This window comes from Notechis scutatus, chromosome 4 (assembly GCF_049901735.1).
Source record: "Notechis scutatus isolate UNSWTSFEM ecotype Mainland chromosome 4, rNotScu1.2, whole genome shotgun sequence".
Lineage (NCBI taxonomy): Eukaryota > Metazoa > Chordata > Lepidosauria > Squamata > Elapidae > Notechis > Notechis scutatus.
The window spans coordinates 138,839,727-138,857,106 of NC_142012.1; the positions used below are offsets into that span (position 1 = coordinate 138,839,727).

A 17,380-nucleotide genomic window follows, 5' to 3' on the forward strand; every position below is an offset into this window, starting at 1 on the left:
TGAATTTTTTTAATAATATAAACAAGTCTTCAAATTATCACTAATTTCCATCATTTGAGGGTAGAAAATTTGCTTGCTAATATTTGCTTGCTTGCTAATAATTACAATTTTATTATCTTCTGGAGAGTCATTATAGTAGCCAATTAGCCTCCACTTATTGCAAGACTAAAGGAGATTAGTCCTAAGGTGATTAAAAGTTTCTAGCTCATTATAAATTGAAATGTTAATTTTTACTGATGGGGTAAAAGTCTGGCAGAAATCATAGACAAAGTTGAATCATTCTTTAAATTTTGCAGTTACATGAACGTTAGGGAAAACATTATTCTTGGTATATTATTTTTGTATGGCCAGGGGATTATTTTAAGTGGAATGAATAGTTGTTACCCCAATGTTTTTTTCAGCACTCAAGGCAGGTACAACTATCGTAGCAAAAGTGAGAGTAAATGACACAACAAAATTCAAGGAAAAACTGTAAATATTTTTTTCTGTGTACATCATTCTTAGAAGTTAAAACTGTCATGGCTGTTCTTCAAAAGAAGTGAAAAAAGCATATTATGCAGTTTTGTAATCAATACTGACTAAGGAATAATTTGCTATTCAAATCTATGTATCAAAAAGGTTTCTATATCCAACCAAGCAAATTTAAAAAATGAAATCCTGATAATGCTTAATGCTATTTTCATAATCATAACTGTGTCGTGTGATTACTTTTCCTTTCATACAAGCATATTATATAACTTGCTTAGTTTTAACCTAGGCTTGATTTACTAATGTGAGATATATATATATATTATTACATTATGATCATGAATACACACACACACACACAAACAAACACACACACACCTCTAAGCATAATCTTTGAGAAATCTTTCAGGACCAGCTCCTTGCCAAACCTATGGTCACAAACCACGGTCATCCCCATCTTCAAAAAGGGAGACCCCAGCCTAGTTGAAAATTACAGACCAATCTCTTTATGCTGCGTCACCTGTAAAGTCATGGAATCAATTATTAATCCATTATTCTCCACTTAGAGACAAACAACCTACTCTCTATAATAAACAATTTGGTTTCAGAAAAAAACTATCCTGTAATCTGCAACTCTTACACTGCAAAAACATATGGACTACACAACTCGATCAGGGCAAAGCAATAGACGCAAGCTACATAGACTTCTGTAAAGCCTTTGATTCAGCGGTACACAACAAACTACTACTAAAACTAAAATCTTATGGTATATCTGGACACCTGCATAACTGGATAGAAGCATTCCTGTCAAACAGGCAACAAATGGTCAAAATTGGGAGCGTCCTATCAAATTCTGTACCTGTCAACAGTGGTGTCCCCCAAGGCAGTGTTCTAGGACCAACTCTCTTCATACTCTACATAAATGACCTCTGTGATCATATCAAGAGCAACTGCGTCCTCTTCGCTAATGATGTAAAGCTATTCAACACCACAGAAAATATTACTACCCTTCAAAAAGATCAACTATGTATCAGAATGGTCAAACAATTGGCAACCTCAAATCTCAATAAATAAATGCTCTGTCTTACATATTGGCAAAAAAATCAGAAAATAAAATACAAACTGAATAGTCAAGACCTTGTTGATGATCCAAACTCTGTCAAGGAGTACTTGGAGTATTCATCTCTAATGATATCAGTGCTAGAGCCCACTGTATCTACATAGCCAAAAAGACATTAAAAGAGTTGTTAACCTAATCTTACATAGCTTTTTCTCTGGTAATATCACACTAATAACTAGAGCATACAAAACATTTGCTAGACCAATACTTGAATACAGCTCATCAGTTTAGAACCCATATCATGTATCTGATATTAACACAGTTGAGAAAGTCCAGAAATATTTCACAAGAAGAGTTCTTCACTCCTCTAATCATTGCAGAATACCTTATGCCACCAGACTTGAAATTCTAGACCTAGAAAACGTAGAATTATGCCGCCTTCGGTCCAATCTAAGTATAGTATATAAAATCATACATTGCAATGTCTTACCTGTCAATGTATACTTCAGCTTCAACCATAACAATACAAGAGCACACAATAGATACAAACTCAAGGTTAACCGCACCAAACTTGATTGCAGGAAATACGACTTCAGCAACAGAGTGGTCAATGTCTGGAATACTCTGCCTGACTCTGTGGTTTCTTCCCCAAACCCCAAAAACTGTAACCTTAGACTGTCTACTATTGACCTCACCCCTTTCCTAAGGGGTCTGTAGGGGGCATGCATAAGCGCACCAATGTGCCTACCGTCCCTATCCTATTGTTTCTTTTTATTTTTCTTATATGTATCCATTTCATGTATTCATAACTATGTTTATACTTATACCTATTATCTTGTAAGCGATTGACAAATCAAATAAATAAATACACATTTACACACCACTCATCTCTCAGTGATTTATTAGGACAGCTGATAAATTGAACCATTTTTTAAACACTGTTTAGCAGTTGTGAAAATGAATAAGATAATAAAACATGCAATTTGGATGACATGATAGCTAATACTGGACCTAAAATAATTCAACTTCCAAATTTCAACCAGTATTTTTCTTTTAAAGTTTCTCCAGGACATTACTATTCATTATTACTTTTATTTTTATATAATCTACTTTTAATGCCAGTTCTGCTGGTTTTAGGATGTTATTGCTTTAATAGCCAAATTAACAATGCAGGTAACTGGTAAATCACAGCAGAATCGGAAGCCAGACCAAATTTTATACATAAATTTCTGATATTGCATAAATAATCACAGAATGATTACATAATTTACATAGTCAGCATATTGCCCTGAACAATCTGGCTCCTCATTTTACTGACCTCGAAAGGGTGGGTAGAGTTAGTCTACAATACTGCATTCTAACCACCATGGCTCTTAAAAATTTCTAAAATAATTTATTGTATCAAAACCAACAAGAAATTTAGGGTGCCAGTCTATGTCATCAGATACATACTATGTGGAGTTAGTTGCACAGATAGTTGGATAGGCAAAGTGATATGTGGACTTTTAATCAGTTAGATTGGAGAGCAATACAATTCAAAAAGTTGGATTGTGAAAGTGACTGTGAATAATCAGATTTACAAAGTAGATATAAGTAAAAACAAATGTAGCCATTATATCTATATGGAGAGTTTTTATTTTCTGAATTTAGTTTCATGAAGCTGTCATCCAGGAATGCAGAAAAATATCTTGCATTTTTAAAATGAAATGAGAGCAGATGAATTTTATTAACTATGAGTGAAATGAATGCCTGTATTTTAATCTTGCACTTAAATAAGATAAAATTAATGGTATTTATTTTTAGAAATAAGTAAATTTTCTGCCTATGTTTTATTTGACTTGTTTCCTCTGTTTGCATGACATACTTAACTGGGTCATGGGGAGGGAAGTATGATACCCAGACTCTAAAACCTAGCCAATTAATCCAGAGATAGTTAGATATAATCCCAAACACACCCGGTAATCCGTATTATTTGCTGTAACAAGGTACAAGGTAATGAATTGACTGGGGGAAGGGATTACTTGGTCATTTCTGACATGCAAACAGGACCATTAATTCCAATGTATAAGTCATGGCAATTTTTTCCAGTAAAAAATGTGATGCTTACAACGATACACAGTGACCATTGATAAATTCTGCTCTTTGGCTGTGACAAATTGGTGTGAACAGAATTCCAGTTATCTGGTACCCTAAGTGGGATTAGTTTTAGTTCAAAACAGCACATGATTCTTTGAAATTAACCTAACATATGTCAGCTGACAGTGTCAAGTCAACATGAAAAAAGAGTGTCCTTCTTTTTCTACTGCCACAAAGCATCATCTACAATAAGAGCAGCCCTGCAAAATGGCACTGATTTAGGAACTTCCCTTTTTTAAAAAAAATGTATTTTCATCCTTCCTCAAATAGTTAGGGAAAAATAATGGTACCTTGCTTGGCTCTACACAGTGGCACTGACCTTGATCAGAGCATATGGATTTTTAATGGGAGAGGGCAACATAAAAAAATAAAAATAAAAAGTGGCAATCTCTCAGTAAACTTTTGTGATAATTGCAATGCTATAAAAATTGTTAGCAGCTGTTTGACCAGGACATGGTGAACTGTGTTACTGTTTTGTGGGGTGTTTATTCTGGGAAAGTGTCTGACTGGATGAATTGTGCTGTGCCATAGCTGTTGTACTGTGAGATAGATCCTGAAAAAAATCCATATAAAAAGAATAAATGTTGAAGTTTCATTTTATGCTTTATTTATTTGGTATTTCATCAGACAAAAACAAGATGGATCTATGGGCAGAAATTTCTCATACATCATTAGTCATCATAATTGTTAGAATGTTGGCCATTACTATAGATACCCCAAATGCTCTGAAGCTCATTGGAATACATGAGCTAGTCAATGAATCTCTGGCTGTCAAATTCCTAAACTGTATATATACAATAACATAAAATGCAAAATGAAAGCATAATGTACAGAAGGTAGCAGTAATAGTCATTCAAAATCTAAATCAATACAAATAAATGCATTAATTTGTTAGGTATAACATTGATACCAAATATGGTTTGGGTGAATAAATATATAAAACTTAGATATCATGGTTTAAGTGCTTATCACTTTAAGCACAATGCAGCAGGCAATTAGCCGATTAAGGGTGCGGTTAGAAGTTACAATATAAGGAAGCATTAGAAGCTGGAAAGTTTACTGTTACTGACTGTGAGTTTGCTGTCTGGCTGTAACTGTTACTGTGTGCTGCTGCGACTAACTGTGATTACTGACTGTGAGTGCTTGTGACTGAACTGTTATTGTTTGCTACTGTTTGCTGAATATCCAGCGTTTGTTTCTCTGGAGAGTGAAACCGGAGGAGGAGAAGATATCTTTATCGGCTGATAAAGATATTGCAAGGACTCTTAACTTGAACTATACTAGTGAGTCTTACTGGATGGAAATACTGTGAATGACTTAATGGACTGAATGACAATGCTTAAACTCTAACTGGATTAAAAACTATTTAAACTACAAACAGTGTTTGTGTTCAGTGTGTGTATACTCTGGGGCCCTTCCGCTCTCCTTTGGTTGCCTGGTTTGACTACTGCTGCAATACTCTGCTAGGGGTTAAATCCTCAATCCCTAACATTGGTTATGGGCCCAGCAGCATAGTCTAACTAACCAGGATATAGCAGAGAGAGTTGGTGTGAGTTGCACATTACTGTAAAAACAAACTGTTTTAATTAGTTTAAAATAGTCAAAATATCTGAAGAGCAATGGCACAAGTAAATTTGTCACAACTGTCCATGATATCCAGGCTGGATGGAACAAACTATGTTTCATGGTCAATGAAATGTAGTTTACTTCTACGCAGAGAAGGTTTGTGGGACATTATAGCAAACCCACCAGATGTGAGTAGCTGGGATCCTGCTAATGATGATGATAAAGAAAAGTTACAAGACTTTAAACTGAAGAATGAGCAGGCTTTATGCATCATAGGACTGACTCTATGTGATCAGCAGCTTGTCCATATTCGTGGAGAAGAAAATGCTGCAAACTGCTGGGAGAACCTCAGGAAGATTTATGTTCGGGACAGTGTAGGAGCACATATAAATCTTACACGGAAGCTTTTGAACGCATCTTCAGAGGAATGGAGATATGTTAGTTCATTTAAACTGTATGAAAAGCATTTTTCAAGATTTGCAAGAAAAAGAGCTTATATTTAATGAACTGCAACAAGTCTACATAATATTATCTTCATTAGATCAAAGCTATGATGACTATGTGACTTCGTTAGAGGTATTGCCAAAAGAAAGCCTCTCATTAACCGAGATTACAGGCAGGCTACTAGAAGAAGCCAGAAGAAGGCGTGAGCGTGACGAGCTGAGAGAAGATAAGAAAGAAGAGAAATTATCTTCAAAGCTTGAAAGAAACCAGCAAAGCAAAGTAAAGCACCCGGAAGAAGAGAATTTATCTTCAACAGCATACACAATTAAAAGGTGTTTTAATTGTGGAGGCAGAGGACATTTGGCAAGATTCTGCAAAAAGAGAAAAAGCCAGAATGTAAAAAAGCCAAAGAAAGCATTTGAACTAGCCATGTTTAGCAACTCTGATGTGAAGAATAATTTATGGGTGATTGACAGTGGCGCATCCCACTGCATCACAAGAGATAAGACAAAATTTATAAAAATGTCTACAAGTTCTCAACATATATCACTTGCAAATGGCTGGAACCTGAAAGCGAAAGGTCAAGGTTTTGCACGTTGTCCGTACATAAACCAGGATATAAAAATGTTGTATGTACCGCAACTAAAGTTTAATTTGCTTTCAGTAAGGGTATTAGATAAATTAGGTTATGTAATTACTTTTAAAGATAATAATTGCATAATTGAAAAAGATAACAAAAGGGTAACTGCAGCTTTAAATGGAACATTATATGTCTTAGATAATAGTAAGAAAGGGGAGGCTCAAACTGTATTTAATAATATAAAGCCTCATGATGAATGTATCCATTTATTGCATAGGCGTTTGGGGCATGTAAATTTTAAAATGCTAAAACGTACAGTTGAGTTATCTGAAGGAATAAGGTTAAAACCTTGTGATAAATATTTGCGTTGTAATGTTTGCTGTGAAGATAAGAGCAAAGTATTGCCTGCAAATAGGCTAAATGGTTTCAAAACAAAAGAACCTTTAGAAGTAGTATTTGCAGACATAATAGGTCCAAAGAAACCCAGTATGGGGGTGCTAGATATATACTGAGTATTATGGACCATTATTCTAGATATGGGTTTTGCTATTTAATGAAAAGCAAAACTGAAACATATCAACATTTTTCAATTGGCTTAGGTTTGCTGAAAGAAAGGCTAAACGGCAACTGATAACCCTGGTGACAGATAATGGTACGGAATTTATTAATAACAAATTCCAGAACAGACTTAAGGTAGCTGGAATAGAGCATAAAGTCTGCTCCATACAGGCCAGAACATAACGCTTTTATTGAAAGAAGAGGCCAAACACTACAGGCAATGGTTAGAACAATGTTAAATGATTCTGGGTTACCTGATTCTTTGTGGGGGAGGCTACAATGTGTGCTAATAACATATTGAACAACGTTGTTAATACAACAACAGGTGAAATACCCTTCACCAGGTGGCATGGCAGGAAACCTGACCTAAGTTACCTGCACACATTTGGTGCACCAGCATGGGTGCATATTCCTGCACAACTCAGAAAAAAGGGCAACATAGAGCTAAAAGATTTTTCTTCGTTGGTTATCAGGCAAACCATAGGGCATATAGATTTTGGGAAAAGGCACATCTAAAGTGTTATGTAGTGCTAGTGCCCAATTTCTAGAACATGAAGGATGGGAGAAATTAGAACAGGATGCCAATAAAGATGTAATTATTGAATCCTATAGAAATCCCATTAGTTATCCCTGTAACTTTAAAAATAAAGTAAAGAGACAAATACAGGATGAAATAGTGCCCATAAAGGAAGAAACAGATTCAATAGCTGAACAGGATGAGGGAAGATGAACAGGTAGTAGTTCAACAAAGTCCTCCTGTAAGCCCTGTAATTCCCAGAAGAACTACACGTGTATCTAGACCGCCTGATAGGTACCAGGCTAACACAGTGTGCCAGATTAATCAAGTTCCTAATTCTGTTGAAGAAATTAAAAAGTATCCTACTAAGGAAAAAGAAAAATGGTATGCAGCAATGAATAAGGAACTGAATTCATTAAGAGATATGAAGGTGTATGAGAATGCCAAATTACCTGCAGGAAAGAAATCCATTGGCTGCAAATGGATATTTAAGGTAAAAACTGATAAAGATGGTAATTTAATCCATAAGGCAAGGTTAGTAGCCCAAGGTTTTAGGCAGAATGCTAATGACTATGATGAGGTGTTTGCACCTAGTCTTAAGGCAGCAACCTTGAGGGCAGCTTTAGTGTGGGCAGCTAGTAAAAAACTATATAGTTAACCATCTAGATGTGGAAACTGCTTACTTGCACGCCCATTAAAACATACTATTTATATGAAAAACCTGTTGGTATTAAAAGTGAAAATAAGGATAATAATGATTGTTGGTTGTTAAAGAAAAGCCTCTATGGTCTTAAACAATCAGGCTATGAATGGAACCAGTATATTGTAAAGGAACTAAACAATATAGGATTTAAAGCTGGTTTAGCCGATCCATGTCTGTTTAAGAGGGAGATAAATGGGAAAGTATCATTATTATTACTATTCACAGATGATATTGCATTGATAACTGAAACTAATGATGAAGCAAATAAAATAATAACATCATTAGGAAAGAGAATAAAGATCAAACAATTAGGGGAGATAAAGAAGTATCTCGGTTTGAATATAAAGAAAACAAGGAAAGGTTTTAAGATATCACAGGAAGATAAGATAAGCAAATTGCTAAAGGATTACAAGATGGAGCTTTGTAAGCCAGCTAAGACTCCAATGAGTCAGGAGTTTAGCAACACTGATGTACAAAGCCCTGAGTTTGATAAGGTGATTTATCAATCTTTAATTGGTAGTTTGAGTTATATTAGTAATTGGTCTAGACCAGATATATCGTACTGCGTGAATCAGTTGGCTAGATTCAATTCTGCACCATGTGAAAGACACTGGATTGCAGCTAAGAGGATATTAAGATATCTTAAAAAGACAATGAATTATTCATTGTATTTAGAACCAAAGGGTGATTTAATTTTGAGTGCTTATGCAGATGCTAGCTTTGCATCAGAAAGAGACACTAGAAAGTCGACTTCAGGAACAGCCATAATGCTGGGTAAGACATTAATAGGCTGGAAGTCAATAAGACAACAGCATATAAGTTTGTCTACTATGGAGGCAGAATTCTCCTGTTTATCATTGTTATGTACAGAGTTAATAATGTATAAACAAATGTTAATTGATATAGGTATAACAGTAGATTATCCTATAATTATACATGAAGATAATCAGGCAGCAATTCAAATGGCCACAAATATTGGAGTAAAAACAAGGAGCAAGCATACAGATCTAAGATACCTAAACGTGAGACAATCTGTAAGAAGTAAGATGATTCAGCTAGAGTACTGTATGTCGGAGGACAATTTAGCTGATAATTTTACTAAAGCCCAAGGTGCCAGAAAGCACCAGGAGAGTTGTGAAAAATATGGGATAAGATTGTAAGGTATTATATATTTATTTCACCCAAAAGGGGAGTATGTTAGGTATAACATTGATACCAAATATGGTTTGGGTGAATAAATATATAAAACTTAGATATCATGGTTTAAGTGCTTATCACTTTAAGCACAATGCAGCAGGCAATTAGCCGATTAAGGGTGCGGTTAGAAGTTACAATATAAGGAAGCATTAGAAGCTGGAAAGTTTACTGTTACTGACTGTGAGTTTGCTGTCTGGCTGTAACTGTTACTGTGTGCTGCTGCGACTAACTGTGATTACTGACTGTGAGTGCTTGTGACTGAACTGTTATTGTTTGCTACTGTTTGCTGAATATCCAGCGTTTGTTTCTCTGGAGAGTGAAACCGGAGGAGGAGAAGATATCTTTATCGGCTGATAAAGATATTGCAAGGACTCTTAACTTGAACTATACTAGTGAGTCTTACTGGATGGAAATACTGTGAATGACTTAATGGACTGAATGACAATGCTTAAACTCTAACTGGATTAAAAACTATTTAAACTACAAACAGTGTTTGTGTTCAGTGTGTGTATACTCTGGGGCCCTTCCGCTCTCCTTTGGTTGCCTGGTTTGACTACTGCTGCAATACTCTGCTAGGGGTTAAATCCTCAATCCCTAACAAATTATAATACAAATTACAAAATAATGCATTAATACAAATTAAAAACTAATTAAAAGCCAACTAAAAAGCCTGGGAAATAGTAAGGTTTTCACCACATACCAAAATGTTAGTAGGGTGCCATTTGAGCTTCTCTTAGAAGGAAATCCATAAATGGGAATCACCACCACCAAAAAAAAGCTTTCTCTCTTATATAGATCTACCTCACCTCCTTTGTGGAAGTGGATCCCATTAGAGGAGAACATCTTGAAATCTGTTGGGAGGTCCACTCTAGAAGATTTCAACTAATTAACTATTTGATTTTTAAGAGGATATTTAAGAGGATTAAGCAGAAAAAAAGGGATTAGAAAAATGTACTCTGACCTTCCAAAAAAGAAGTGTTACATAAATGCAATTAATATTTCATAGGCTGCACTTTTAAAGTTTTGGAATAATGATTGTTTATGACAGAAATAAGCTGTTTACTGACTGATATTAAGGGTGAAACGACCAGAGTCAAACTGAAGGGAACATTGCCATGCTCTGCTTCTTTAACTGTCAAGCTATAGTAGTGAGAAGATCATTCTGACACAGTGGTTTGGATATGGAGAAAGTTTAGAATACACATGGTTAACTTAAAATATAATAGCTTAAATAAAAATTATATTAAATATTGTAAATATGCTGACAAAGCAAGCAATCGAGGAATAGTAATTTTGTCTGATTTTTATATTATACCGTATTTGCCGGCGTATAAGACGACTGGGCGTATAAGACGAGCCCCCAACATTTCCACTCAAAATATAGTTTTTGTTATATACTCGCAGTATAAGACGACCCCCCACTTGGAGGCATGCTTTTCAAGGCAAAAAGTCGTCTCATACACCGGCAAATACGGTAAGTTGTAACACTTGGGGTATTCTGGATATAATTCTTGATTGACACCCCAACCCCTTTCCCCCAAACTTACAAAGCCACCAAAATGCTTTAGAGAGGCAGCTTCGCTTTCTCAGGCTGGCACTCAATTCCTCTCCTTTCTTTGTGACAGCCCCCGCGTGCGTGCCATCGGGACTCCAAGGGTGGGGATGGACAGCTGCCAACTCTCTCTCTCTCTCTCTCTCTCTGTGTGTGTGTGTGTGTGTGTGGTGTGGAGGGTAATTCCGGCTATCTCTGGCCTCCGCTCGGTTTTAAAGTCGCTTGGCCGGTTCCCAAGTCGCAGCGCCCGCTGGCGGGAGACGCGGCACCGGGTGGAAGCTCGGTGCAGGGGAGGCAGATCTTTCTCTCTTAAGCGGGGAGGGGAGGAGGGGACAAGAGGAGGGACGGGACGGGACGGGACAGGGGGCGGGAGGAGGGCGCTCGCCTTCTTCCACCGCCCACCGGACCCTTTTCTTCCCAAGGGGACCCTGGAAAGCAGCTCGGGAGCCGGGTGGCCCTGCCCAGCGGGTCCCATCAGGAACTTCCTGAGGACACCCCCCGCCCCAAGCACAGCCCTCCCGGTCTTTCAAAGAGGGAGGGAGAAGCGGGAGGAACAAATTGCCGCCCCCGCCCCGCTGCCCAGAAGGAGGGGCGCCACAGTCCACCCCCACCACCTTCTCCCCCCACTCCCCGGGCCATTACGCTCGGGCTGGCTGGCGAAGCGGCCCCGCCAGAGACCCTCCCGCTCCACCCCACCCCACCTCCAGATTGGCTCGCAAGCGCCCGAGCCGGGCGGAGGGTGGGTGGGTGGGTGGGAGGAGGAGGAGGAAGAGAGACTTCGGGCTGGGCTTGAAGGGGCTTCGCAAGTTATGGAGCTCCTCCCCGTCGCTCTTGCACCGAGTGACAATGATTACGGCGTATAAGACGCACCCCCACTTGGAGGCATGTTTTTTAGGGCAAAAAGTCGTCTTATACGCCGGCAAATACGGTAATTTCAGTATAGATGCCTGTGGGCTGGATATAGCAAAATCATAGAGATTGTGCCATCTTAAAGTATATTTTATGGTTTGTATATTAGGCTGGCCTATTCAACCATGAGTAAACAAAATTATGACCAGATAATATACATGAATCCAGCCACCATGTTACTAGTATTCAAATCATGAGAATTTAAAAATAGCAAAGAACAGATAAATATATATACAAGTGGGATCTATTATTAGTGGTGGAATGCTAACATTTGCAACTTTTTTATATACATTAAGCCTTCTGAAATTACTACATTGAGTTACAGTACTATACAATACTTTCAAATCACTGTTAATTGTATTAAAATGAGTTCATTTATAGCAGGTGATATTATTATGAAAATAAGTGTGAAAGCTAAATAGTTAAATTGAAAATTATATGTTATAATGTATTTAATCTTTTATTATTATTATTTGCCATTTGATGTAATTTCTGTTCTTGGCTCATTAGATATACTAATATTCTCTCTCTTCCAAACATACTCATGGCACGCATAACATGCAGTTTGCAACCAGAGACAATTTTAATTCAAAGAACAGGGACAAATGTAATTGCCTAAGTCCAATTTATTGTTTTATTATTGAATCTTTATTGTATTGTGACCCTTTGACACTTACAATATAATATGGGTTGTTAAGATCAAATTAGTGAAAAAATAAATGAAATTATCTTGATGATAAATTATAAAGTGTTGTCAAAGTACATTCTGCAGAAGCAAACTTTAAAAGTGAGATTTCTTGGTTTTGCTCTAAAACAGATGGGAAAAATCTTTTGTATGTATGTATGTATGTATGTATGTATGTATGTATGTATGTATATATATAAAGAATGAGTGGAAACAATTGGCATTCTTATAGACAATACATCTAGCAATTTATATTTATTATATAAGATAATGTCCTGTTTTATATCGTTCTCAATTCTACCAAGGTCTGTATAAAACCTCCTGTTGCATTCTGCAGGGTTTCAAAGGCAACAATAAGTACTTTGAATTTCAGCTGGAAGCTCCAATGCATAATATAGATATTATTCTTAGTGGTGGGGTTTTCCCACCAGAAATCTTACTTTTACGTCTTTGTGCAGTGATCAGGTTATCTCTGGGGCAGCCCCATATAGAATGTATTACATTAATCCAACTATATAGTGATCAAGACATGAGTTGCTATTCACATTATTTAGACAGTATTAGCATTTGTAATATGTTTAAAAAATATACATTTCACTTGTAATTCATATGATTTTAATAGCAGCTTGTATAAAAACACAGCTTTTAAAACTCTCACTAAAAGTACCGTACATGCAAATATATAGATAGCATATAAGAGCAAGAGACAAGCAATACAAATTTTAAAAATCTCAGATAAAAATTCAAACAGCAACATATGTCTTCTATTCTTCCTTAGGCTTGTTGATCATCTGTACTTTTTTATTTTTTTCTCACCAAATTTTTAATAATATTCTCAGTTACTCAGTATTGTTGGGATGGACAAAATACAGTACATCATGTTACTCCATTTAGCTTCCTGCAATGGGTATCAGCCCACAAATGTTGGGCTGCAATCAAAAGTAGTATCCAGCAGGTTCTGACCAGTTCTGGAGAACTGGTAGCAGAAATTTTGAATAGTTCGGAGAACCAGCAAATGCCACCTCTGACTGGCCCCGCCTCCATCTATTCTCTGCCTCCAAAGTCCCGGCTGATTATCTGGGTCTTCTTTTGTTGCCCTGCACAGGAGAATGGAGCTGGAGAGCAGGTTAGTGGGGTGGGGAGGGAATGGGATTTTGCAGTATCCTTCCCCAAGCCACGCCACACTCACCAAACCATGCCCACAGAACCAGTAAAAAAAAAATTTAATCCTACCACTGGCTGCAATCCCATAATTTCTAGTCATTATAAACCTGCATTGATACCACTGAAGTTTTTCCTTTTGATGCAGGTGGAAGCAGAATCTTCTGTCTTCTGTCAGCATAATTTAATAAGCCCAATTGTTATTGATATAACTGTGTTTGTCTGGTAAACAGTAAAAAATCCAAAATCTGAAACTTTTGCATGATGTGAAACTAGAAAAAAGAAATGTCAGAAATTCTGATGGATCACAAAAAAATATTTCAATGAATTGAATAATATATTTTTCCTTATTGTACTTTGTAAATATAGTTGATTATTTACAGATATAAAAAAACTGGCAATCAAGATGGAAAATAACGTAACAACAATTTCTCGAGAGGAACTGGAAGAACTAAAAGAAGCATTCAATAAAATAGGTAAGTTTGCTGAAGTTTTCCAAGATTTAGTTGACCCTCGTTGAGGATATAAGATTAAAAATTGATCATATCTACTAATTTTTATTTCATAACCCTCTTTCAAAGATAGTATCAAGATATCTGCCATGATCATTTAATAACTGATTCTATGTACAATAATGATATTAATAATATTTCATATGTGAGTTCCCATAATACAGTGTTTCTCAACCTTGGCAACTTAAAGTGTGGACCAAGTCCCACAATATCCTAGCCACATGAAATGCTATACTGCCATAAGTTTGCTATAATCACATAAACCCTGCTGATCCCCAGTATTCACTATCATATCATGAGCGTACTGCTCCTTGTGTTGGAAATCTTGAAAAGAACCTCAGGAGCTGTGCGTTGAGGGGTGAGGTGAAAAAGTCTATGATTGGTTGGCCGAACAGATGTGACATCTCCTGAAACAATCTCAGGTGCAGGTGCCATTTGGAATGGTTGACAGTGGCCCTGCTCAACCAGTCTGCCTGGATGTTGGACAGTCCTGAGATGTGTTCTGCTTTAATGGAGATTAAGTTCCTCCTTGCCCAGCGGCACAGTCTCTCTGTCTCTCTTATTAGTGATCTTGAATGCGTGTCCCCCTGTCTGTTTATGTGGCCTTTGTGGTGACATTGTTGGCCAGGATGAAGACATGTTGTCCCTGGATCAGCGGAAAAAACTTGCAGAGGGCCAAATGGATTGCCCTCAATTCCAGCCAGTTTATGCTGCAGGGCTCTTCCATCATGGACCAATGACCCTGAGCTGTAAGGGACTGACAGTGCCCCCCCATCTCAATAGACTTGCATCTGTTGTGATTGTCTGTGAGGGTCCTTGAAAAGACAGCCCTTGTTGATGTTTGCTGTGGTCCACAGTAAAGCGATATGAGGACCTTTGATGGAATGGTGATCTTTGACCTGGCATTGCTCCTTCCTGACCATTGATACAGGACCAGAAACCATTGAAGGGTTCTGTTGTGGAGCCAAGCCCAGGGAACAATAGAAATGCATGAGATCATTTTTCCTAATAGTTTGGATAATTGGGCCGGGGTACTCGTTTGAGAGTTCTAGCCTCTTTTGACAATTGTCTAATGCTACTCTGCCTGTCTGGTGATAGGGATACTTTCCCAGCCACTGTATCAATGATGGCTCCCAAGTGGAGGAAGTGAGTCAAAGGTGTTAAATGATTCTTGGCCCAGTTTATTGAAAATCCGTGCTGTTGGAGAGCCTATCGGGTGAAAGTCCAGAAATATTTCACAAGAAGAGTTCTCCACTCCTCTACTTGTTGCAGAATACCTTATGCCACCAGACTCGAAATTTTAGACCTAGAAAACCTAGAACTATGCCGCCTTCGGTCTGATCTAAGTATAGTATATAAAATCATACATTGCAATGTCCTACTTGTCAATGAATACTTCAGCTTCAACCATAACAACACAAGAGCACACAATAGATACAAACTCAAGGTTAATCGCACCAAACTTGATTGCAAGAAATACGACTTCAGCAACAGAGTGGTCAATGTCTGGAATATTCTACCTGACTCTGTGGTTTCTTCCTCAAACCGCCAAAACTGTAACCTTAGACTGTCTACGATTGACCTTACCCCTTTCCTAAGAGGTCTGTAGGGAGTGTGCATAAGCGCACCAATGTGCCTACCATCCCTGTCCTATTGTTTCTTTTATATATTTTTTATTTTTCTTATATGTATTCATGTATTCATAACTATGTTTTTACTTATACCTATTATCTTATAAGCAATTGACAAATAAAAATAAATAAATAAAATAAAAAATATTTCAGCCTGCTAGCTGGACAATGACAAAATTAATATGTCATTGAGATAGCACTGTAGCCGAACTGGCTTACTCCTAAGATGGGCTGCTAACGCTGCCAGAATCTTTGTAAAGGTTCAGGGGTGGAGGTTAGTCCAAATGGAAGGGTTACATATTCGAAATGGTCCTGATTATAACAGAATCTCAGGAATCTGCTTTGCATGGGTCTGATAGGAATATGTAAATAGACCTCTGTTAAGTCAATTGACGTTAAGACATCTCCTTGTCTGATACTGAGAAGGATTGATTTCAAGGAGCTCATCTTAAATCTTCAATAAACCAGGAAGCGATTCAGGCATTTTAAGTCTAGAATAGCTCTCCATCCACCCAAACTTTTTGGGACCACAAATAGATGTGAATAAAACCCTTGCCCTTGTTAATCCGTTGATACGGATTGGATTGCACAGATCTCCAGCAAATGCTGAATTGCGATCTCCATAAGAGTCCTTTTGATAGGATCCATTGAAACAGGGCACATCATAAAAAAGTTTGGGGGTGTGGATAGAAACTCTAGAGAGAGACCTGATCTTTTGGACTCTCTGACCCAGGCATCTGATGTTATAGATTCCCATTGATCTGCAAATTGCCTTAACTGTCCTCCCATGCAAAAGTCAGGAGTTACCTTACTTGGGGTGATGAAAGGACTTGTTTCCTGCCCCACGAAAAGACCTCCTTGCCTGCCCTTTCCAATGATTTCTGTCCACCTGTTGTCCCTATCTGTACCCAAAGGGCCTTTGTGATCTTTGGGAATAGGATCCTTGATAGAAGGGCCAAAAGGAACCCCTCCAAAAGGACTGGGAAGGTCTGCTGTCAGGGTTGCAAAAAGGGGGGATCTTTTTCTTATTTCAAGATTCCACCAGGAGCAGATCTAGGACAGATCTGAACAGTTTGTCCCCTTCAAAGGGGGCGGATGCCAGTTTCCATTTAAGTTTGGTGTCTGCTTGCCAATGTCGAAGCCAGAGTAAGTGTCGTGCAGTGACTTGGGATGCTATGGCTCTTGAGGAGCATTTTACTGAATTAAATGTTGCATCTGCAGAAAATTCTGTAGCTGCCATCAATTTGACTATGTCCTGATGCGCCCTGGTATTTGATGAAGGAATGGAATCTCTCAGGTGACTGAGCCACCTTAGGGAAGATCTGGTAAAGAATGAGGCGGCTGCAGCCGCTCTGATGGCCCATGCGTCTGCTTTGTGGGCCCTTTGAAGTACTAACTCTGCTCTCCTGTCCTTTGGTTTGAGAGCTTCCTCTGCTTCATTAGGTATAGAGAAGGAAGATGCTAGAGCCACCACAGGTTCATCTACACTGGGGGCTAGCAGGGAGTTAGAAAATTCTGGTGCTAGATTGTAAATTTTTTTGTCATATCCCGTGGGATTGGGATAAGCAGCTGTAGTGGTGCACTGTTTTTGAATTAAATCAGTGAACATCTATGGGACTGCTATGACCTCCGCTTCAGTGACCGGCTATGAGAATATTAAGTCACCTGATTCCTTCTGCACTGAACGTGGTTGGGAGGTAG

General features: G+C 37.9%; 1 protein-coding gene across 6 annotated transcripts in view; it reads left to right on the forward strand.

The window, feature by feature from the left end:
• Positions 1-17,380, forward strand: part of PLS1 (plastin 1) — a 69,940-nt gene that overhangs the window by 13,821 nt on the left and 38,739 nt on the right. For 3 of the 6 annotated variants that reach the window (XM_087965113.1, XM_087965114.1, XM_087965116.1), the window contains one exon: positions 13,920-14,012. In XM_087965113.1, coding sequence (XP_087821239.1) covers positions 13,943-14,012 — 70 coding nt within the window. In that variant the 5' untranslated portion in view covers positions 13,920-13,942. Of the gene's footprint in view, positions 1-12,257; positions 12,306-13,905; positions 14,013-17,380 lie in introns of those variants that run through there. The other 3 variants (XM_087965115.1, XM_087965118.1, XM_087965117.1) reach the window with 3 other exon arrangements.